Below are 25,363 nucleotides of genomic sequence, written 5' to 3'. Positions count from 1 at the left end.
AGCCTGAACGAAGAGAGAAAGTCTGCCCCCTACTAGATCCGGTCCCGGATTGGGGACTGCCCCTTCATGCTGTCTTGGTAGCAGCAGCGGGCTTCTTGGCCTGTTTACCTTTATTCCAGGTCTGGTTAGGTCTCCAGACTGACTTGGATTGTGCAAAATTCCCCTCCTGCTTTGTGGCGGAGCAGGAAGTAGAGGGTCCACCTTCAAAGTTTCAAAAGGAACGAAAATTATTTTGTTTAGCCCTCATTTTAACAGTCTTGTCCTGAGGAAGGGCATGACCTTTACCTCCAGTAATGTCAGAAATGATTTCCTTTAGTTCAGGCCCGAATAGGTTCTTACCTTTAAAAGGAATAGCTAAAAGTTTAGATTTTGATGACACATCAGCAGACCAAGACTTAAGCCATAACGCTCTACGCGCTAGAATGGCAAAGCCTGCATTTTTTGCCGCTAATTTAGCCATTTGAAAAGCGGCATCGGTAATAAAAGAATTAGCTAGCTTGAGAGCCTTAATTCTATCCAAAATCTCATCTAATAGGGTCTCAACTTTAAGAGACTCCTCTAGAGCCTCAAACCAAAAAGCTGCTGCAGTAGTAACTGGACCAATGCACGCTATAGGTTGTAGAAGAAAATCCTGATGAATAAACAATTTCTTTAAAAGACCCTCTCATTTTTTATCAATAGGATCTTTGAAAGCACAACTGTCCTCAATAGGTAAAGTTGTACGCTTAGCCAGGGTAGAAATAGCACCCTCCACCTTAGGGACCGATTGCCAGGAATCCCGAATGGTGTCAGATATGGGAAACATTTTCTTAAAAGTAGGAGGGGGAGAGAACGGAATGCCTGGTCTATCCCATTCCTTAGTAACAATGTCCGAAATCCTTTTAGGGACTGGAAAAACATTAATGTAAGTAGGGACCTCTAGATATTTATCCATTTTACGCAATTTCTCTGGTGGTATTACAATAGGGTCACAATCATCCAGTCGCTAAAACCTCCCGGAGTAATAGGCGGAGGTGTTCAAGCTTAAATTTAAAGGCCGTCACGTCTGAGTCTGTTTGAGGGAACACATTTCCTGAGTCTGAAAGTTCTCCCTCAGACAGCAATTCCCCTACCCCCAACTCAGAACACTGTGAGGGTACATCGGAGATGGCCAATAAAGCATCAGAGGGCTCAGCATTTACTCTAATACCTGACCTACTGCGCTTACCCTGTAAACCTGGCAGTTTAGATAATACCTCTGTAAGGGTAGTAGACATAACTGCAGCCATATCTTGCAGGGTAAAAGAATTAGACGCACTAGAAGTACTTGGCATCGCTTGAGTGGGCGTTAAAGGTTGTGACACTTGGGGAGAATTGGATGGCATAACCCGATTCTCTTCAGACTGAGAATCATCCCTAGACTTTTATCACCTAAAATATGTTCTTTGCAATGTAAGGTCCTTTCAGTACATGAGGGACACATTTTAAGTGGGGGTTCCACAATGGCTTCTAAACACATAGAGCATTGACTTTCCTCAATGTCAGACATGGTGAACAGGCTAGTAATAACCACAAAAAGTCTTGAAAACACTTTATTTAGTGAAAAAAACAACAATCTGAAAAAACGGTACTGCGCCTTTAAGAGTTAAAAATCATAAAATATTTCCAAAACTGCCTTAAAATGTAATAAATATCACAATTTTAGCATATATGTGTTTTATCTTGCCAGCTAAGATTGCACCACAAGATATACTTAACCCTTTCTGGAAAAAAACGTTACTCAAAAACGTTATGAAAAATAAGATAGCAACCCCCTGCACCTCGCCTACCTGCCCTCAGGGGTCTGTAATTCACACTATCTCCTTCGTTTAGGCTAAATCTTCAGCTTAGGCCCACCGGAGCTGGAGCTTGCTGCCTTCATAAGAATTTCAACTGCGCATCTGAGGAGCGAAATTAGGCCCCGCCATCTATATCGATGTCTCTCTGCCTAGTAAAAAAACGCTGTAAAGCGGTCTAGAAAACTAGCCATGTGGGTTTTTCATATTCCTTATCTATATTGTAAGCCACGTGAAACCCATTGCCATCAGCCATAAAAACGTTTGCATATAAAAATGTTATGTTGCCCCTAAGCATAAAATCGTTTTGCCATCAAAACATTATGTTACCAGTGTCAACCAAATTTTTAGCCCATAATATACAGGGTCCAGTAATACCCCTTCTATTACATGTAGGATTACTGCTTACCCCTTCCCTTATGGGAACTATGTCAGCCAGTTCTGAAATACCACAGTCTCTCCAGAAAAAAATTACTGAACATACCTCAATGCTTGTAGCATGAAAAACGTTCCCCACACTGAAGCTTCTCAAGTACTCCTCAGCCATTCTGTGGGAACTTCTCTGGATCTTAGCGACAACTGCTAAGATCATCAGCCTCCAGGCAGAAATCTTCATCCATCTGCTGCCTGAGGAAAAATAGCCCTCGCCGGCACCATTTAAAATAAATGTCTTGCTTGAAGAAAATAAAAACTATCATTTTAACACCTCTTTCACTTTACCTCTTCCTATTACTAGTAAAGGCAAAGAGAATGACTGGGGGGTGGAGTCAAGGGAGGAGCAATATAGACAGCTCTGCTGTGGTGCTCTTTTCCACTTCCTGTTAGCAGGAGGATAATATCCCACAAGTAAGGATGAATCCATGGAGTCGTCGTATCTAGTAGAAGAAAACAAGCTCCTGATCAGATAAAAGTTATTTACCTCATCCGAGACTGAGAATTCCTTGTCCGCTACTGTCAAACTATCTTCCTCCTTAGTTACAGGGAAGAAACATTCAAAATAACTACAACTGAGTCAATCACACTATTCTGAGTGAATAAGACCTCATGCACATTTTTTCCAACAGCGTGGGAAAAAAACAGACAATGTATTAAAAGCAGGGCAACTCCATGTGGTCTATAAATTTCTTGTGACACCTTAGGAGAAATTTGAGGTAATATTTTACCATTGTCACTAGGCTCCTAAGCAGTATGCGCCTAGAAGTAGGTTTAGAACAAGTCTATCTGTTAGGGGTTAATGAGCCTGACTAGCGCCATCTTGTTCTTTGCATCCATCTTGTAATGATTAAACTTTATTATAATGGGTTATTCTGTAGTGATAAATAAATGCTTGTTATTTTACTTTGCCAAGCTAGCTAACCTTGTAAATGTCCCTGGCACTAGGCCCAGGAGGGTACTATCTCAATAAGATGGTCAAATTACCTTGTTGTTCTCGCAGATGCATTTCTTATTATGACTATATAGATTGTTTAGAGCTAGTAAGTTTACAGAATAACACTGTGTATAACTGTGTAAGATGACGCGGGCATAACATGTCATCAAGTTAACCCTGTACACTGTAATTGGTGCCTATAAGACATGTTGTGTGTCTTTCAATAAAGGAGAATCGTTTTGGATCATTGCTGCGTGGTCTGAGTCTGTTCTAAGGATATCCTTATCAGATAATCTACATCTGCTTCAGGTGGTACAGTGGGCCCGCGGCTTCGGCCTGATCTGACACTCCCCCCATGAAACCAACACCTTACAGTTTCTGGTGTCAGCTCGTGGGATTCGCAGTCGGTAAGTATGAGTGCTTTGTACTCTGCTTTCCCTCTGTGAATCTGAACCTAAATTTAGTCTTGTAATAGGTGTTGGTAATATATGATAAAGGGTTAAAAGGGATTCCTGCAGTAAAGAGAGAAGCAGGGTTTTGTGCGAAGGTTTCAGTCCTGTCGGCACTTGTGATAATCCCTCTAGCCAGGTTTACAGTCCTGGGCTAGGTTAAGACAGGTATTGCAGTCCTGTCTGGTAAGCGCGCAAGATAAAAATTGACATGCAAGGTGGCATGGCCGTGTGACAGTGAGTTTGAGTCTCACGTGTGTTGAAGTTTTCTATATCCATTCCAATAATAGAGTTTTGTTACCCACCTGGATCTAATGTTTGATATCTGATGCTTTGCTTATTTGCTTTTTAACGCTATAAAATTGTGCTGTGCTTAGAAAATATTAAGTGGCTATGCATTTTATTATTGTTGCTATTATTGTGTTGAGGAATGGGATCTGCTTATAGATAATAATGCACAGAGAAGATTACATATTTAATGTCTACAAAAGGGTTAACAGTTTCTGTTAAAGACGGAAACATTTCAAGCAGAGAGACATACTGCTTCCACTCATGTGAAAGGAGTTCAGGAGCAGCAATAACACTGTATTAGTAGTTTGCAAAATATATTTTTTGAGACCTTTCTTTGTATTCTTTTTAAATCTGCCGTTTAGATAGCAGATATTTCTTTTGTAGTGTAACTGAATTCTCTCTGTAATGCAAACTGAGTTGATAAGTTGTCTACAATCTTAGTGTTGCGATCTGTGAGACTAGCGGGGAAAAAAAAAAAAAGACAAACAGGGGAGTGAAAATCTTTAAAGGGATACAGGCAACCTGATATAAAATCTGAGATTTTAAGGAAATATTTACAGAGAAGACAATGAGGTTTACTGTAAGCCAAACACTAGTATATTTAACTGGGTCAGCAGTTTCAATTATAGATAATTGTTAATTTGGGTAAAATGTCGCTTTAATTAGCCTGCATCCCACTGTGAGTGTGTTTTTATGCTGCTTATGCTTGCTTAGGCTATTTAATGAACATCAGTATACATTTTTATTATAAGTAAGGCCAATGGATCATTGGGAATAATTTAAAGGGGAAATTTTATTATTATTCTTTTGTAGAAAACTCATTTTGTGTGTTATATGCAATTGTTATATTTGGCTAGAGAGCTGCAGAATGGTGAATATCAAATTATATCCAATCCACAAATAGAACAGCACCATCCAAGAAGTAAGTTAAAAGTATATCTTTATTGGGACATCACCAAACACAGCACCATAACACGACGTTTCGGTCAGGTGACCTTAATCATGTGGTATAAAAACAAGACATTAAACCACTCCTTATATACCCACCTTGGGGGAGGTGATAATTACCTTTGCAGGTGTATTTTAAACATTCTATTTCAGAATCAAAAACTGCTTAACACCATCTAGTGGTTAGAAGAGGTCATTATCAATCTTACAAAATACTTGGAAACATCACAGAAAGGAAGGATAGCTATGTATACAAACATCTATTCCTATGGATAATGTACAGACACAAAAAAGATATATATATCAAAGGATAATATACATATGGATTGTATACATACTCTTGGAAAAATAAGTTTACACAAAGGAATTTATATATATATATATATATATATATATATATATATATCTTTTTTGCGGTTAAAACCGCCAGCGTGCGGTCTTTCTCAAGAGGTGAAGTACTTCACCTCTTGAGAAAGACCGCACGCTGGCGGTTGAAACGCGTTGAGGCTTTTTGGACTGTCAGAGGATCCGTACTGTTTCATAGTGACGATATCGGCATCGGCGCTCCTAAACACAGCGGCCTAGATTTAGAGTTCGGCGGTAAAAGGGCTGTTAACGCTCCGCGGGTTTTTTTCTGGCCGCACCATAAATTTAACTCTGGTATCGAGAGTTCAAACAAATGCTGCGTTAGGCTCCAAAAAAGGAGCGTAGAGCATTTTTACCGCAAATGCAACTCTCGATACCAGAGTTGCTTACGGACGCGGCTGGCATCAAAAACGTGCTCGTGCACGATTCTCCCATAGGAAACAATGGGGCTGTTTGAGCTGAAAAAAAACCTAACACCTGCAAAAAAGCAGCGTTCAGCTCCTAACGCAGCCCCATTGTTTCCTATGGGGAAACACCTCCTAAGTCTGCACCTAACACCCTAACATGTACCCCGAGTCTAAACACCCCTAACCTTACACTTATTAACCCCTAATCTGCCGCCCCCGCTATCGCTGACCCCTGCATTACACTTTTAACCCCTAATCTGCCGCTCCGTAAACCGCCGCCACCTACGTTATCCCTATGTACCCCTAATCTGCTGCCCTAACATCGCCGACCCCTATGTTATATTTATTAACCCCTAATCTGCCCCCCACAACGTCGCCGACACCTACCTACACTTATTAACCCCTAATCTGCCGAGCGGACCTGAGCGCTACTATAATAAAGTTATTAACCCCTAATCCGCCTCACTAACCCTATCATAAATAGTATTAACCCCTAATCTGCCCTCCCTAACATCGCCGACACCTACCTTCAATTATTAACCCCTAATCTGCCGACCGGAGCTCACCGCTATTCTAATAAATGTATTAACCCCTAAAGCTAAGTCTAACCCTAACACTAACACCCCCCTAAGTTAAATATAATTTTTATCTAACGAAATAAATTAACTCTTATTAAATAAATAATTCCTATTTAAAGCTAAATACTTACCTGTAAAATAAATCCTAATATAGCTACAATATAAATTATAATTATATTATAGCTATTTTAGGATTAATATTTATTTTACAGGCAACTTTGTAATTATTTTAACCAGGTACAATAGCTATTAAATAGTTAAGAACTATTTAATAGTTACCTAGTTAAAATAATTACAAATTTACCTGTAAAATAAATCCTAACCTAAGATATAATTAAACCTAACACTACCCTATCAATAAAATAATTAAATAAACTACCTACAATTACCTACAATTAACCTAACACTACACTATCAATAAATTAATTAAACACAATTGCTACAAATAAATAACATTAAATAAACTATCTAAAGTACAAAAAATAAAAAAGAACTAAGTTACAGAAAATAATAAAATATTTACAAACATAAGAAAAATATTACAACAATTTTAAACTAATTACACCTACTCTAAGCCCCCTAATAAAATAACAAAGCCCCCCAAAATAAAAAATTCCCTACCCTATTCTAAAATACAAATATTACAAGCTCTTTTACCTTACCAGCCCTGAACAGGGCCCTTTGCGGGGCATGCCCCAAGAATTTCAGCTCTTTTGCCTGTAAAAAAAAACATACTATACCCCCCCCCCAACATTACAACCCACCACCCACATACCCCTAATCTAACCCAAACCCCCCTTAAATAAACCTAACACTACCCCCCTGATGATCTTCCTACCTTGTCTTCACCATGCCAGGTTCACCGATCCGTCCTGGCTCCAAGATCTTCATCCAACCCAAGCGGGGGCTAGACATCCACTGAAGAAGTCCAGAAGAGGGTCCAAAGTCTTCCTCCTATCCGGCAAGAAGAGGACATCCGGACCGGCAAACATCTTCTCCAAGCGGCATCTTCTATCTTCTTCCATCCGATGACGACCGGCTCCATCTTGAAGACCTCCAGCGCGGATCCATCCTCTTCTTCCGACGACTAGACGACGAATGACGGTTCCTTTAAGGGACGTCATCCAAGATGGCGTCCCTCGAATTCCGATTGGCTGATAGGATTCTATCAGCCAATCGGAATTAAGGTAGGAATTTTCTGATTGGCTGATGGAATCAGCCAATCAGAATATAGTTCAATCCGATTGGCTGATCCAATCAGCCAATCAGATTGAGCTCGCATTCTATTGGCTGATCGGAACAGCCAATAGAATGCGAGCTCAATCTGATTGGCTGATTGGATCAGCCAATCGGATTGAACTATATTCTGATTGGCTGATTCCATCAGCCAATCAGAAAATTCCTACCTTAATTCCGATTGGCTGATAGAATCCTATCAGCCAATCGGAATTCGAGGGACGCCATCTTGGATGACGTCCCTTAAAGGAACCGTCATTCGTCGTCTAGTCGTCGGAAGAAGAGGATGGATCCGCGCTGGAGGTCTTCAAGATGGAGCCGGTCGTCATCGGATGGAAGAAGATAGAAGATGCCGCTTGGAGAAGATGTTTGCCGGTCCGGATGTCCTCTTCTTGCCGGATAGGAGGAAGACTTTGGACCCTCTTCTGGACTTCTTCAGTGGATGTCTAGCCCCCGCTTGGGTTGGATGAAGATCTTGGAGCCAGGACGGATCGGTGAACCTGGCATGGTGAAGACAAGGTAGGAAGATCATCAGGGGGGTAGTGTTAGGTTTATTTAAGGGGGGTTTGGGTTAGATTAGGGGTATGTGGGTGGTGGGTTGTAATGTTGGGGGGGGGGTATAGTATGTTTTTTTTTACAGGCAAAAGAGCTGAAATTCTTGGGGCATGCCCCGCAAAGGGCCCTGTTCAGGGCTGGTAAGGTAAAAGAGCTTGTAATATTTGTATTTTAGAATAGGGTAGGGAATTTTTTATTTTGGGGGGCTTTGTTATTTTATTAGGGGGCTTAGAGTAGGTGTAATTAGTTTAAAATTGTTGTAATATTTTTCTTATGTTTGTAAATATTTTATTATTTTCTGTAACTTAGTTCTTTTTTATTTTTTGTACTTTAGATAGTTTATTTAATGTTATTTATTTGTAGCAATTGTGTTTAATTAATTTATTGATAGTGTAGTGTTAGGTTAATTGTAGGTAATTGTAGGTAGTTTATTTAATTATTTTATTGATAGGGTAGTGTTAGGTTTAATTATATCTTAGGTTAGGATTTATTTTACAGGTAAATTTGTAATTATTTTAACTAGGTAACTATTAAATAGTTCTTAACTATTTAATAGCTATTGTACCTGGTTAAAATAATTACAAAGTTGCCTGTAAAATAAATATTAATCCTAAAATAGCTATAATATAATTATAATTTATATTGTAGCTATATTAGGATGTATTTTACAGGTAAGTATTTAGCTTTAAATAGGAATTATTTATTTAATAAGAGTTAATTTATTTCGTTAGATAAAAATTATATTTAACTTAGGGGGGTGTTAGTGTTAGGGTTAGACTTAGCTTTAGGGGTTAATACATTTATTAGAATAGCGGTGAGCTCCGGTCGGCAGATTAGGGGTTAATAATTGAAGGTAGGTGTCGGCGATGTTAGGGAGGGCAGATTAGGGGTTAATACTATTTATGATAGGGTTAGTGAGGCGGATGAGGGGTTAATAACTTTATTATAGTAGCGCTCAGGTCCGCTCGGCAGATTAGGGGTTAATAAGTGTAGGTAGGTGTCGGCGACGTTGTGGGGGGCAGATTAGGGGTTAATAAATATAACATAGGGGTCGGCGATGTTAGGGGTAGCAGATTAGGGGTACATAGGGATAACGTAGGTGGCGGCGATTTGCGGTCGGAAGATTAGGGGTTAATTATTTTAAGTAGCTTGCGGCGACGTTGTGGGGGGCAAGTTAGGGGTTAATAGATATAATACAGGGGTCGGCGGTGTTAGGGGCAGCAGATTAGGGGTACATAAGTATAACGTAGGTGGCGGTCGGCAGATTAGGGGTTAAAAATTTTAATCGAGTGGCGGCGATGTGGGGGGACCTCGGTTTAGGGGTACATAGGTAGTTTATGGGTGTTAGTGTACTTTAGGGTACAGTAGTTAAGAGCTTTATGAACCGGCGTTAGCCAGAAAGCTCTTAACTCCTGCTATTTTCAGGCGGCTGGAATCTTGTCGTTAGAGCTCTAACGCTCACTGCAGAAACGACTCTAAATACCAGCGTTAGAAAGATCCCATTGAAAAGATAGGCTACGCAAATGGCGTAGGGGGATCTGCGGTATGGAAAAGTCGCGGCTGAAAAGTGAGCGTTAGACCCTTTAATCACTGACTCCAAATACCAGCGGGCGCCCAAAACCAGCGTTAGGAGCCTCTAACGCTGGTTTTGACGGCTACCGCCGAACTCTAAATCTAGGCCAGCGATTGCTATTTTGAGTCACGAGTACGGATGCCCGCAAGGAACTGATACACTGGTCCCGGTATTACTATCTGGAGGGACTTTTCCAGGATTTGTAAAGACTCATTCTGTATTTCATCGTGTATGAATGATTTCTTCTGGTCTTCAAGTTTATTGTTAACAAACGCCTGATTAAATTTCCATCTTGTAAGTGCAATCCATATTGTGTGGTGTGTTTGTTGTACTTACCTACACTTGAGTCTGTTTGCGCTTGTGTGTTTTACAGATTTGGGATTCTACTTTACTCCGGGAGGCACGCAGGACACCTTCGGTCAATTTGCTGCAGCAGGTCTCGTATAATATTATTATCTTTGCTCTTGATTGTATAGTTTTCTTTTTCAGGATATTTGTTTGTCATATGTAGTAGAGGTGTAATATTGTTTTACATTTGTGTATTTCTATCTGCAAGCTTTTTAGTACTATTATGTATGCCCTACATATATGCTCTTCAATATATGCTTGTTAAGATAGACACTCATTTTAAGGTTGTTTTATAAACACTATATATATATATATATATATATTTTTTTAATTTTTCACATTCATATTCTATTTTGTGTTTATTGCTTTATAGTATTGAGATTTTGAATCATCCCTGGCAGTTAGCGCTGTCTAATTAGTGTGTCTAGATGATTTGATTTCACTGGCAGGACCTAGGTATGTGCACCTACTCACAGACTGATGCTGTTTTCATCTTTTTGAATATCAAATTATAAACAGAGTTAGATCCAATAATTGTGTTGTTCAAATTCTGGTTATGTAAAAGTATAGACTGGATTCTAGAGTTTTTTTTCACAAGTTATTTATTTGTGTCACATACGATTTATTTCACAGTGGATTTGTATGGTACATGCGGGCAGGAGCTAAATAGAACGGTGGCTGTACCATGGTTATCTCATCTTTCCCAAACTAGGATAATTAGGTGTGTTTGTGTGATCCTTTGTAAGTTTATGGTTCGGGATTTTATGTGTAAATATGCAACTGGAGTTTATTGAGCATCTGTAGTGATTGCATCATTAGTGTGATATCAAAGTCTTGTGCATAGTAGACATTGCAGAGCCAGGGTATAGATGGTTCTTATGGGATGTTTTTAATTCTGTGTAGTGTTTTGCGAGTGCTGTGTTTCAGGGAATGTCAGTATAGGTGTTGAATTTCAGGTTGATTGTGGTTGTTTAAAGCTTGTGTCGGCAGTTAATGTTTTGTTTTGTGGAATGGACAAGTGGTTTTAAATGTTTTCTAAGATTGTTATGTTTTTCTCTTTTGTGACTGCTTGTGGAAGCGTGCTGTCTGAATGGCATATTGAATAGTGAGGTGTATTTGATGTGGCTTGCTATTGAGAATTGTATTCTGCATGCATGAGTGGAGTGCATGGTTTGTCTTTTGGTTTATTGTTATATTGTGTTTGCGTGCCACATGGGATGTTTCACGTAAACAAGGGGGAAGTATTGATGAGTATCTATGTTGTGTGAGTTAGGTGATTATTATTTTAACCCCTTAATGACCACAGCACTTTTCCATTTTCTGTCCGTTTGGGACCAAGGCTATTTTTACATTTCTGTGGTGTTTGTGTTTAGCTGTAATTTTCCCCTTACTCATTTACTGTACCCACACATATTATATACCGTTTTTCTCGCCATTAAATGGACTTTCAAAATATACCATTATTTTCATCATATCTTATAATTTACTATAAAAAAATTATAAAATATGAGGAAAAAATGGAAAAAAACACACTTTTTCTAACTTTGACCCCCAAAATCTGTTACACATCTACAACCACCCAAAAAAACATATGCTAAATAGTTTCTAAATTTTGTCGTGAGTTTAGAAATACCCAATGTTTACATGTTCTTTGCTTGTTTTTGCAAGTTATAGGGCCATAAATACAAGTAGCACTTTGCTATTTCCAAACCACTTTTTTTCAAAATTAGCAATAGTTACATTGGGACACTGATATCTTTCAGGAATCCCTAAATATCCATTGACATGTATATATTTTTTTTTAGAAGACATCCCAAAGTATTGATCTAGGCCCATTTTGGTATATTTCATGCCACCATTTCACCGCCAAATGCGATCAAATAAAAAAAATTGTTCCCTTTTTCACAATTTTTTTCACAAACTTTAGGTTTCTCACTGAAATTATTTACAAACAACTTATGCAATTATAGCATAAATGGTTGTAAATGCTTCTCTGGGATCCCCTTTGTTCATAAATAGCAGACATATATGGCTTTGGTTTTGCTTTTTACTAATTAGAAGGCTGCTAAATGCGACTGCGCACCACACGTGTATTATGCCCAGCAGTGAAGGGGTTAATAAGGGAGCATGTAGGGAGCTTCTAGGGTTAATTTTAGCTTCAGTGTAGTGTAGTAGACAACCCCAAGTATTGATCTAGGCCCATTTTGGTATATTTCATGCCACCATTTCACCGCCAAATGCAATCAAATTAAAAAAAACGGTAAATTTTTCACAATTTTAGGTTTCTCACTGAAATTATTTACAAACAGCTTGTGCAATTATGGCACAAATGGTTGTAAATGCTTCTCTGGGATCCCCTTTGTTCAGAAATAGCAGACATATATGACTTTGGCATTGCTTTTTGGTAATTAGAAGGCCGCTAAGTGCTGCTGCGCATCACACGTGTATTATGGCTAGCAGTGAAGGGGTTAATTAGGTAGTTTGTAGGGAGCTTGCAGGGTTATTTTTAGCTTTAGTGTAGAGATCAGCCTCCCACCTGACACATCAGACCCCCTGATCCCTCCCAAACAGCTCCCTTCCCTCCCCCACACCACAATTGTCCCCGCCATCTTAAGTACTGGCAGAAAGTCTGCCAGTACTAAAATAAAAGTTTTTTTAAAAATAAAATAAAATAAATTTTTAGCATATTTACATATGCTACTTTGTAGGATCCCCCCTTAGCCCCCAACCTCCCTGATCCCCCCCACAACAGCTCTCTAACCCCCCCTCTGACTTATTGGGGGCCATCTTGGGTACTGGCAGCTGTCTGCCAGTACCCAGTTTGCAAGAGAAATAGTTTATTTTTTATTTTTATGTTGTTTTTCTGTAGTGTAGCTTCCCCCCACAGACCAATCCCCCACCCCCTAACTAATGCATTTTAATGTCAATAGTTAAAAGTTTTAAAACTTTTGAGTACATAATTTTTCTGTAGTGTAGCGGCTCCCACCCGCTCCCTCCCCGTGCACGCGCCCGCCCTCCCGTGTCCGTGCGCGCCCCCGATCACCCCCCGCCCACGATCCCGCCCCCCTCCACATCATCAGGGCCATCGATGGCCGCCACCCGCCTCCCGAACCGGCTCCCACCCACCAACGGATTTAGATGGTGATGTCCGGTGCAGAGAGGTCCACAGAGTGGCTCTCTCTGCACCGGATTGCTAAAAAATGTTATTGCAGGATGCCTCGATATCGAGGCATCACTGCAATAACCGGAAAGCAACTGGAAGCGAGCAGGATCGCTTCCAGCTGCTTTCCAGACCAAGGACATACGCCACACGTCCTCGGTCATTAACTGTATTTTTTTTGAGGACGTGTGGCGTACGTCCTTGGTCCTTAAGGGGTTAAGAAAGGGAACCTAAAATGTTTTTATTTTTCTATTTTGTTCTTAACACAATATTTGTATTTGCAGGATGAGATCATGCAGCTGTATCCAGAGATTAAAGACACTAACTGAATTATTTTTGAGTTTCCATATTTAGGTAAAATCTGTACAGATAAAATTCCATAAGTGCACTCTTCAAAGGATTGAAGATTGAATGCAAGTAAACCTTTAAAAGAGAAAAAATGAAGATAAAAGACCTTTTGTCAAGCTTGTTTTAACCACCACACTGCAGTAAAAGTTGCTGAACTATCTTTGGATCCATTCTTTGCATTGCATGCTGGTACCAGCTCCAAAATTGGACTCTGGGTAATCCATGACTGTTTCCTCTGATGTGTGTCGTCAGAACATAAAGACTATCCTTCTCTGGACTGTGCCTTGCCGGTTGATATTGAGGACCTGTTATGCTGTTACAGGGTCAACCAATTAAATTAGGGGAGTATTGTTTTAACTTGTGTACTTATATTTCTTGTTTTGTATGCTCTTGTATTGGTGTTATTTTCTGTTGATCATATAGTTATAAGAAGTCATATAGTTTTGTCTACAGAAAAGCATGCCTTATTGGTCTTAGTGCACATTGTAGTTTATGTACTTAAACAAAGTAACCCTTTAGATAAACGTAACTCTCAACCTTGCAGTATTGTACCCTATTGAATGGCCCACTGAGTATAAAAAAATATGTTTGCACCTTTATAGTTTAAAGAAAATGCTGCAATATATCAGAATATTTTAGACCCTTCACCCTCTAGAACATGAGGACATGTCTCAGCTAGAAGTTTATATTAATTATACAGAGAAATATTTATTTAGGGAGTAGCATAATTATAGTTTATGAAAGCAAATGTATTTTTTCCCTTTTATTAATTGGTATGGTATCTGCAAAGTGAATTTGGTAATTCCAGATGTTTGTCAAAGAAATGATTTATCTTACCATAAAGATGTGTTTATTTTCAAAAGATTTTGTAGTTTTAAATGATGTTAGGATTGTATTCTTTCCTCATACAGGAGTGTGAGAGAATTTAGTTGCATAAAATAATTAGTAAACTAGTAGTGTTTATATCAGATGAGATTGTTGACTATTAGGATCATGGTTGGAGAATTATAAACATTATAGATAGTAGATGTGCTGAATTAAGCAACACTAGGTTCTTTTATTTTTAGTAGTTCAAAGTGACAGTGTAAAGAAATTCATTTATTTTTATCGACTGTTTTCCTTTTTCATTTTTGATACAGGGCAGGCCTTAGCATAAGTTTTAGCATAGCCATTCAGCCTCTTGATGAAGTCTAGCAGTTTTCACTTGCTTATTATTCATGAAGTATCGTTTAAATTGTATAGAGAAGCTGTGAATTATTCTCTGTAAAGTATCAATGTATTTAGTTTGTATTATATATCAACAATGTTTTTTCTTGGTTTTAAATAACATAGGATGAGTTAAGCTAAAGGAATTGTGATGCTTAAAACAGATGAAAGAAGTTTTATTTGGACATAATTGTGATTGTATTGGGGTGTGTACTCATCTTGTACTGTTTCTGTTTTCTTCTTAGACTCCCTGTGACTCGAGTGTCTGCTTGCCATGGGGATCCACTGGCTGCCTTGTTTACCCCATGAACAAACCATCAGATGTCCAGCATCTCCCTGCGGAAGAGCACTGGATAAGCACCCCTACTGCAAATGAACTGTATTAAAGCAAAGTCTCTGAGGAAGGTGGAGCGCTCTAAGAGGACAAAGACTGTTCTTCAGAGGCCACCTAGAGACAGTTGTGCTGTTATCATGTCATGCTTTACTGTGGAGAAAGAACTGTTGGACATATTGGGGGGGTGCTAGCAATGCAGGTGGAGAAATAAAAGATGCAGCGTTGGTTGGGGGTAGATGGGGGGCTGGTTGGGTCTTTGTGCAGATAGACCGGTAGTCTTGGGGATGCTGGAAGGTAGATGGAAGGTATTGGAGAGGCCGCACCTATGTGCAGTGACAAATTGTGCCCTATTGGCCTATAAAATTATACCACGACATGTGAATATTTTTCTCTCTAGTATTCTCACATAGAGTTCTTTTACTGTAGTATTAGGCTCATACTGTTGTTAAAGGTTTTCCTCATTTTCGGCGCCTGTCTATTTTTATGTTATTCTGTTAAAATAAAAGGGTGGTATGTTAGGGGTTAATGAACCTGACTAGCGCCATCTTGTTCTTTGCATCCATCTTGTAATGATTAAACTTTATCATAATGGGTTATTCTGTAGTGATAAATAAATGCTTGTTATTTTACTTTGCAAAGCTAGCTAACCTTGTAAATGTCCCTGGCACTAGGCCCAGGAGGGTACTCTCTCAATAAGATGGTCAAACGACCTTGTTGTTCTCGCAGATGCATTTCTTATTATGGCTATATAGATTGTTTAGAGCTAGTAAGTTTCCAGAATAACACTGTGTATAACTGTGTAAGATGACGCGGGCATAACGTGTCATCAAGTTAACCCTGTACACTGTAATTGGTGCCTATAAGACATGTGTGTCTTTCAATAAAGGAGAATAGTTTTGCATCATTGCTGCGTGGTCTGAGTCTGTTCTAAGGATATCCTTATCAGATAATCTACATCTGCTTCAGGTGGTACAGTGGGCCCAAGGCTTCGGCCTGATCTGACACTCCCCCCATGAAACCAACACCTTACACTATCCTTATCAATTAAAGATTTCTCAATAAATGAGAAATAGAAGTGGATTGGTAGAACCACATTGGAATTCAAGCCTAAAACAAGAGACCTCTAGCAGGGCCTCTTGTTGAACCACCTTGAATCATAAAAGATGAATTACACAAATAAACAGCTGGATTCTTTAACAAAATTAGCACATAAAAAATGTTACTGTCACTTTAAATTTTAAAAAGTAACTTTTTATTTCTGTATGCATAGGTAAGCCAGTCAGCATGCAAACATTGCAGAACTTATCAAAAACGTTACTTCTTTGTTCACAGATATCGCCACGACATTAAAGAAGTGTCTTGTCTTGTGTAGCAATTCCAGATGGAAATTGCGAGGACCCGCAGGGCACTGCATGTGTGTTAAAAAATTTAATGTACACTTCCTTAATCAATCTGCCTCACATATGGCAGAATAATTTAAATAAAGAAGCGATGTTTTGCGCAGCAACTCCAGATGGAATTTGCGAGGAGCCACAGGGCACTGCATGTGTTATACAATTTTATGTACACTTACTTAATCAATCTGACTCACATATGGCAGAAAAATTGAATAAAGACTTAACCTGTTGCTAATAAGAATTAACATATAGCAAGCGTTACCGTCTCTTTAAATGTTAAAGAGTAACTTATTTATTTTTATGAGGTCAGAAATGACTGAATATGTAAGAGAGGAATTTCAGTACTGCTAAACTGTCTCTACACCTCAGCTTGACCAAGCTGAGGTATCAGACAACCTCTCTACACAAATCCTGTCCTTGCTATAGCGCTGTCTTAAGCGCAAGAACTGAGACAAGAATTCCTCCGTTTCTTCCGATATTCGGAAATGTTAGGAAGAAAGTGCCTTCTGCAAGGCGCACATTCTAATCTTAAATTCCTCCACTCCTTGCGATAGTCAGAAGTGATAGGAGGAAGGAGTGCAAAACATTGGCGCCATTTACAAGCTCCGCCCCTCGTGGGCGTTTCATAAGCCATCTCCCGGTCGCTATTGTCTAAGTTAAGGCACCAGGAGCAAAGGGATAAATTTGACACTTTCAAATAAAAGCTGCTTAGTTGGTTATCACGGAAACACTCACACTGTGAACAACAGTTTACCAGCTAAATAAACAAAAGCTCATATGTGATTTCCCGGTCGCCATTGTCTAAGTATAGCCACCGGGAGCAAGGGAACAGACTGAACAGCTTCAGTTTAACCCCTTAATGACCGAGGACGTGCAGGGTACGTCCTCAAAAAAAAGGCAGTTAACGCCTGAGGACGTACCCTGCACGTCCTCGGTGTGGAAAGCAGCTGGAAGCGATCCTGCTCGCTTCCAGCTGCTTTCCGGTTATTGCAGTGATGCCTCGATATGGAGGCATCCTGCAATAACCTGACATGGCCATCCGATGCAGAGAGAGCCACTCTGTGGCCCTCTCTGCACCGGACATCGATGGCCGGTATCGTTGGTGGGTGGGAGCCGACTTGGGAGGCGGGTGGGCGGCCATCGGTGTGCCGTGTGACGTTGAGGGGGGCGGGATCGGGGGCGGGACCGTCGGGGGCGCGCACGGACGCGCGCGCGTGCACGGAGGGTGGCGGGCGGGCGCGTGCACGGGGCGGGAGCGGGTGGGAACCGCTACACTACGGAAAATGAATTAAAAGTTAAAAGTTAAAAGTAGCATAAGCACAACAAAAAAAAACACAAAAAGAGATCGTGGAGGGGTGGGGGGTTGGTTTTTGTGTGGGGGGAAGCTACACTACAGAAACGTTAAAAAAATGTACAACAAAAACATTTTTTCTTATAAACTGGGTACTGGCAGACAGCTGCCAGTACCCAAGATGGCGCCAATTAAGTTAGAGTGGGAGGGTTATAGAGCTGTTTGGGGGGGATCAGTGAGGTTGGGGGCTAAGGGGGGACTTTTACACAGCAGCATATTTAAATATGCTTTTAAAAATACCACCAAAAAACAAATATAGCTTTTATTTTAGTACTGGCAGACTTTCTGCCAGTACTTAAGATGGCGGGGACAATTGTGGGGTGGGGGAGGGAAGAGAGCTGTTTGGGAGGGATCAGGGGGTCTGATGTTTCAGGTGGGAGGCTGAGCTCTACACTAAATCTAATATTAACCCTGCAAGCTCTCTACAAGCTACCTAATTAACCCCTTCACTGCTAGCCATAATACACGTGTGATGCGCAGCGGCATTTAGCGGCCTTCAAAATACCAAAAAGCAATGCCAAAGCCATATATGTCTGCTATTTCTGAACAAAGGGGATCCCAGAGAAGCATTTACAACCATTTGTGCCATAACTGCACAAGCTGTTTGTAAATGATTTCAGTGAGAAACCTAAAATTGTGAAAAATTTTACGTTTTTTTTAATTTGATCGCATTTAGCGGTGAAATGGTGGCATGAAATATACCAAAATGGGCCTAGATCAATACTTGGGGTTGTCTACTACACTACACTAAAGCTAAAATTACCCCAAAAAGCTCCCTACATGCTCCCTAATTAACCCCTTCACTGCTGGGCATAATACACGTGTGGTGCGCAGTGGCATTTAGTGGCATTCTAATTACCAAAAAGCAACACCAAAGCCATATAAGTATGCTATTTCTGAACAAAGGGGATCCCAGAGAAGAATTTACAACCATTTAAGCCATAATTGCACAAGCTGTTTGTAAATAATTTCAGTGAGAAACCTAAAGTTTATGAAAAAATTTGTGAAAAAGTGAACGATTTTTTTTATTTGATCGCATTTGGCGGTGAAATGGTTGCATGAAATATACCAAAATGGGCCTAGATCAATACTTTGGGTTGTCTACTAAAAAAAAATATATACATGTCAATGGATATTCAGAGATTCCTGAAAGATATCAGTGTTCTAATGTAACTAGCGCTAATTTTGAAAAATAATGGCTTGGAAATAGCAAAGTGCTACTTGTATTTATTGCCCTATAACTTGCAAAAAAAGCAAAGAACATGTAAACATTGGGTATTTCTAAACTCAGGACAATATTTAGAAACTATTTAGCATAGGTGTTTTTTGGTGGTTGTAGATATGTAACAGATTTTGGGGGTCAAAGTTAGAAAAAGTGGGTTTTTTTTTCAATTTTTCCTCATATTTTATAATTTTTTTTATAGTAAATTATAAGATATGATGAAAATAATGGTATCTTTAGAAAGTCCATTTAATGGCGAGAAAAACGGTATATAATATGTGTGGGTACAGTAAATGAGTAAGAAGAAAATTACAGCTAAACACAAACACAGCAGAAATGTAAAAATAGCCTTGGTCCCAAACGGACAGAAAATGGAAAAGTGCTGTGGTCATTAAGGGGTTAAACAGCTGTTCAGTCCGATAGCTCTACATGACAGAGAAACCCCTTAGAGCACACACTCTGTCACACTCAATGCAAAAACGCAATATAAAATCCAACAGTCGGCTCTATTATTAGATGAGACCGCCAGGAGATGAGACACGTCACCCAGTGCCTGCGTTCTAACTGCCATAATGTCTCCTAATAGACTAGGAGAATCTGAGTCCAAGTTCAATGAGGTCTAAATTAATAAAGTGCCCAAACTTTTTCTGAGATCCTCTACCCCCAGAAATAAAGTCAGCACTTACCTCATCTTCTGCCTGGCAGCAAGGCAGTTCCTAGGTTTAGGAGGTCTTCTCCCTCCCATGGCCCTGTAAATAAACAAAATCCTGAGTAAAATCCCTCAGTTTTTCGGGGTTAGGGCAGCATCAGAATATGGGAGGCGCAGTGAGAATTATGTCCCACAAGTTCCCATTGCTCTAAAGCCACCAAAGCTCTACTGAAGAGACTGATATGGACTACGGATACACCCCAGGAAAAAGCAACACAATCCTGCACTACTTTAAAAGTAATAAACTCTTGATTAAAGAATCTAATCTAACACCTCACTTTGCCTCTTCCTATCACTAACGTAGGCAAAGAGAATGACTGGAGTGGGAGGGAATGGAGGAGCTATTTAACAGCTTTGCTGTGGTGCTCTTTGCCGCCTCCTGCTGACCAGGAGGTGAATATCCCATTAGTAATTAAGATGATCCGTGGACTCATCGTGTCATAAAAAAGAAACTGTGTGTTGGAAACTTCATGCAGCTGTACTTAAGCTTTGCAACGACATGAGTTATTGCCAAACGTCAGCACAGAACTGTAGAGCAGTAGAAACAAGTCATCTGGGGTCATAAACGCTTCACTATCTGGCAGTCTGATGGAAGATTATGCCAAGATAACGCTGCCTACTGGAATATATAGTGCCTACTGTAAAGTTTGATGTATTGGGCTAGGCCCATTATTTCCAGTGAAGGGTCATCAGAATGCTACAGTATGCAAAAACATTTTAAACAATCCAGGACTTCCAACTTTGTGGAAACAGTTTGGGGAAGGCCCTTTCCTGTTCTAGCATGACTGCGCCCGTGCCCAAAGAGAGGCACATGAAGACATGAGTTGACAAATTTGGTGTGGAGGAACTTGAGAGTCCTTTGGGATGAATTGGAATGGTCGGTTGGTTTTCCTTTAGCCTTATTGATTGAACATATAAATGTCTAACCTTTTTGAAGTGTGTAACCTTTTTGATTGCTGCTAACAAGACTTAAAGGGACACTAAACCCAAATTTGTTCTTTCATGATTCAGATAGAAAATGCAATTTTAAGCAACTTTCTAATTTACTCCTATTATCAATTTTTCTTTGTTCTCTTGCTATCGTTATTTGAAAAAGAAGGCATCTAAGCTTTTTTTGGTTTAGTACTCTGGACAGCACTTTTTATTGGTGGATGAATTTATCCACCAATCAGCAAGAACAACCCAGGTTGTTCACTAAAAATGGGCCGACATCTAAACTTACATTCTTGCATTTCAAATAAAGATACCAAGAGAATGAAGAACATTTGATAATAGGAGTAAATTAGAAAGTTGCTTAAAATGTCATACTCTATCTGAATCACAAAAGAAAAAATGTGGGTTCAGTGTCCCTTTAAATGTAATTGCTTTTCACCACTCAACAACACGCGTTATTTGGAGATGTCAATCTGGACAATTATGGAGTAGACGAGGCTTGATACTATCATTTTGTTACATGTAGGCAGTGAATGTACTAACAACAAGGTGTGTACGTGTGTGTGTATATATATATATATATATATATATATACACACACATACATATATATACACACACATACCCATATATATGCGTGTATGGATGTGAACATTTCTAAAGCTACGTTTAAATAAATAAAAAAAAGGACACACACACACGACCAACCACATGTAACAGTGGTCCAGAGGAGACAGTAGTGTTAAACTGATAATCTGGTCACTGAATAATGACCTAGACTAACAGGCAACATGAATGGTTTGTGGGTTTATGATAAATGTGCTTATTCCTTAATTAAAATAATTCTATCAACATAACCAAAAAATAATATTTATGCAATTTATTTTATTTTTTTAATCTATGCAAAGGTGATATTTAAAAGGGACAGTCAACTCAATTTTTTATTGTTTAAAAAGATAGATAATTCCTTTATTACTCTTTTGCACAGAAACCATGATTATATTAATACACTTTCTACCACTGTGATTACCTTGTTTCTGATCAAATGACTTTAAATGTATTATCTATTGACTTGCATTTAAGCCAATGAGTGCTGTGTTGTTAGAATCCACAGGCATTAGCACAAGATTATCTATATCGCTTACATGAACTAGCTTCCCTTATTGTGAAAAGCAAATACAAAAGCATGTGATCAAGGGGCTGTCTTTAGGGACTTAGAAACAGACAGAAATTTAGAGGTTTAAAGGTTATACAGTATGTTAATATAACCATGTTGGTTGTGCAATGCTGGGAAATGAGTAGTAAAGGCGTTATTTATCTTTTTAAACAATAAAAAAAATTGTGTTGACTGTCCTTTTAAGAATAAAAACATACCCATCTATATCGTGGCCATGGTGTAATCCCTGGGAGCTTTGGACTATTGCGAGTGCTGGGTTCTTTAGATTTTGTGTCTTGTTCTCTGGAAATATGGGAGTCAGGGTATTTCAGCATTGAATCTCTCAGTGACTTTGCCCTGGAACCATCATGTTTTTGAAGAGGAGGTTCAATCCCTGGAAGCTCTAGGAACAAAATAGGTTAAACAAGTGTTACTTCTTAGCACATTTCTTTGTGGGGAGTTTTACACAATATTTCTACCTATGTTACATATTTTTCAATTTTATTTTGAAAATGATATCTCAATCAGCTGATGTCTCACCAGGAACTCCACGAGTAATTGCTCCAAAGTCTGCAAAAAGTTCATTGAAATCCCTGAAAAATTCTTCAAATCCAAAAGCACCATGAAATGGGGAGTGGTTGTGACCAAACGAAAATCCAAAATCATGCCTAGGTACTTGACCAAAGGGGTAATCATCATCGTCATCTTCATCATCATCGTCGTCTTCAGTTATTCCCCCAAAGAAAGGGTCTCTAGAAATAGTTCAGCAAAAATCCTAGATTATTTTATTAAAATATCATTTAAATACATAAAATCCCCCGAAAATTATGTTCATGATTCAGATAGAGCATATAATTTTAAACAACTTTCTGATTTACTTCTATTATTAAATTTTCTTAGTTCTCTTAGCATCCCTTGTTGAAAAGTAAGAAAGTAAACTCTGGAGCTTGTACGTGTCTGAAGCACTATATGGCAGCACCTCTTCCTGCCATGTAATGGTCCAGGCATGTGCACGATACCTACCTAGGTATCTCTTTAGCAAAGAATATCATGTTAAAGCAAATTTGATAATGGAAGTAAATTATAAACTTTCTTCAAATCATATGCTCTATCTAAATCATGGAAGAAAATTATTAAGTTTATTATCCCTTTAACCTCTTGAGTGCTAACGACGGCTCTGAGCCATCACAAATTGTCTTAGTCAGGTGCTAAAGACGGTGCAGACCATCGCAAATTGTCTCAGTCAGGTGCCAACGATGGCTCAGAGCCGTCGCTAGCACTCTCCCACCTTGAAGGAGATCTGGGTGCTCCCACCCGCTCCTACCCCGGATATCGGGCCTGTATAGTGACAGGCATCGCCGGGGCTTCACGTTTTGCGCGGTGACGTCACACGCAATGAGGTGATGATGTCACGGCGCAACTTTATTGAAAAATTACAATGACAAGTATAGGAAAAGGGGGCATATGCTGATTAGAAGCCTGTATCTCAGGCATCTAAGCAGCTACAGACCCCCAAAACCCACCGCTGGAAAGGTAATTGGCTAACCTTTCCAATGGTATAAGTCTTGGGGATCTGGGGGGAAAAAATAAAAAAAGTTAAAAAAATATATATTAAAAAAACATAATTTATGCTTACCTGATAAATTTATTTCTCTTGTAGTGTATCCAGTCCACGGATCATCCATTACTTATGGAATATATTCTCCTTCCCAACAGGAAGTTGCAAGAGTCCACCCACAGCAAAGCTGCTATATAGCTCCTCCCCTAACTGCCATATTCAGTCATTCGACCGAAAACATGCAGAGAAAGGAAAAACCAGTGGTGACTGTAGTTCAAATGAAAAAATTACCTGCCTTAAAGTGACAGGGCGGGCCGTGGACTGGATACACTACAAGAGAAATAAATTTATCAGGTAAGCATAAATTATGTTTTCTCTTGTTAAGTGTATCCAGTCCACGGATCATCCATTACTTATGGAATACCAATACCAAAGCTAAAGTACACGGATGATGGGAGGGACAAGGCAGGTACTTAAACGGAAGTTACCACTGCCTGTAAAAAAAACCTTTCTCCCAAAAATAGCCTCCGAAGAAGCAAGGTATCAAATTTGTTAAATTTGAAAAAGTATGAAGCGCAGACCAAGACTCCGTCTTGTAAATCTGTTCAACAGAAGTCACATTTAAAAAAGGCCCAAGTGAAAACCACAGCTCTAGTAGAATGAGCTGTAATCCCTTCTGGAGGCTGCTGTCCAGCAGTCTCATAAGCTAAATGAATTATGCTTTTTAACCAAAAAGACAGAGAGGCTGCTGAAGTCTTTTGACCTCTCCTCTGTCCAGAATAGACAACAAACAAGGTGAACGTTTGATGAAAACTGTAGTAGCTTGTAAGTAAAACTTTAAAGCACAAACCACGTCCAATATTGTGTAATAGACGTTCCTTCTTTGAGGAAGGATTAGGATACAAGCATGGAACAACTATCTCTTGAGTGATGTTCTTGTTAGATACCAACTTAGGAAAAAACCCAGGTTGGTACGCAGGACTACCTTATCCGTACGAAGGACCAGATAAGGAGAATCACATTGTAACACAGATAACTTGGAGACTCTACGAGTCGAGGAAATAGCTACCCAAAAGGAAGATTGATATCTATGGAACAAAAAAAAAAAAGAAGGTTCAAACGGAACTTCTTGAAGAACCTTAAGAACCAGGTTTAAGCTCCATGGCGGAGCAACAGTTTTAAACACAGGCATGGATCTAACCAAAGCCTGACCAAATGCCTGAACGTCAAGAATACCTGCCAGACGCTTGTGCAAAAAAATAGTACAAATCTGTCCCCTTTAAAGGAATTAGCTGACAACCCTTTTCTCAAAAACATCTTGGAGAAAAGATAATATCCTGGGAATCCAGACTTTACTCCATGAGTAACCATTGGATTCATAACAATCAGATATTTACACCATATCTATGTTCAATTTTCCTAGAGACAGGCTTTCATGTCTGTATTAAGGTATCAATGACTGACTCGGAGAAGCCATGCTTTGATAACATCAAGCGTTCAGTCTCCAGGCAGTCCATCTCAGATTGATTCTATTTAGATGGTTGAAAGGACCCTGAGGTAGAGGGACCTGTCTCAGAAGCAGAGACCGTGATGGAAAGGATGACATGTCCACCAGATCTGCATACCAGGTCCTGCGTGGCTACGCAGGCGCTGTCAAAAACACCAAAGCCCTCTCCTGCTTGGTCTTGACCTCCGAAGGAAATCCCACTCCCCCGGAAGAAAAGTCTGACGACTTAGAAAATCCACCTCCCAGTTCTCAACACCTGGGATATGGATAGCTGATAGACAAGAGTGAGTCTCTGTCCAGTGAATTATTGTAAGACTTCTAACATCGCTAGGGAACTTCTGTTCCCCCTTGATGGCTGATGTAAGCCACAGTCGTGTATATTGTTCGACTGAGTATGATGTACCTCAGAGTTGCTAACTGAGGCCAAGTCTGAAGAGCATGGAATATCACTCCCAGTTCCAAAATATTTATTAGAAGGAGGGTCTCCTCCTAAGTCCACTATCCCTGAGCCTTCAGGGAGTTCCAGACTGCATCCCAACCTAAAAGGC

General features: G+C 39.6%; 1 protein-coding gene across 1 annotated transcript in view; it reads right to left on the bottom strand.

Moving 5' to 3' along the window:
* Positions 1 to 25,363, bottom strand: part of HAX1 (HCLS1 associated protein X-1) — a 169,136-nt gene that overhangs the window by 87,854 nt on the left and 55,919 nt on the right. The window contains exons 2-3 of the mRNA XM_053704459.1: positions 22,291 to 22,502; positions 21,969 to 22,153 (exon numbers count right to left, since the gene is read on the bottom strand). Of these exons, the coding sequence (XP_053560434.1) occupies positions 21,969 to 22,153; positions 22,291 to 22,502 (397 nt within the window). The remainder of the gene's footprint in view (positions 1 to 21,968; positions 22,154 to 22,290; positions 22,503 to 25,363) is intronic.

Source organism: Bombina bombina, chromosome 1, assembly GCF_027579735.1.
Source record: "Bombina bombina isolate aBomBom1 chromosome 1, aBomBom1.pri, whole genome shotgun sequence".
In the NCBI taxonomy this organism is placed as follows: domain Eukaryota; kingdom Metazoa; phylum Chordata; class Amphibia; order Anura; family Bombinatoridae; genus Bombina; species Bombina bombina.
Note: the sequence above shows the minus strand (reverse complement) of the source record. Positions and strands in the feature narration are given on the sequence as shown.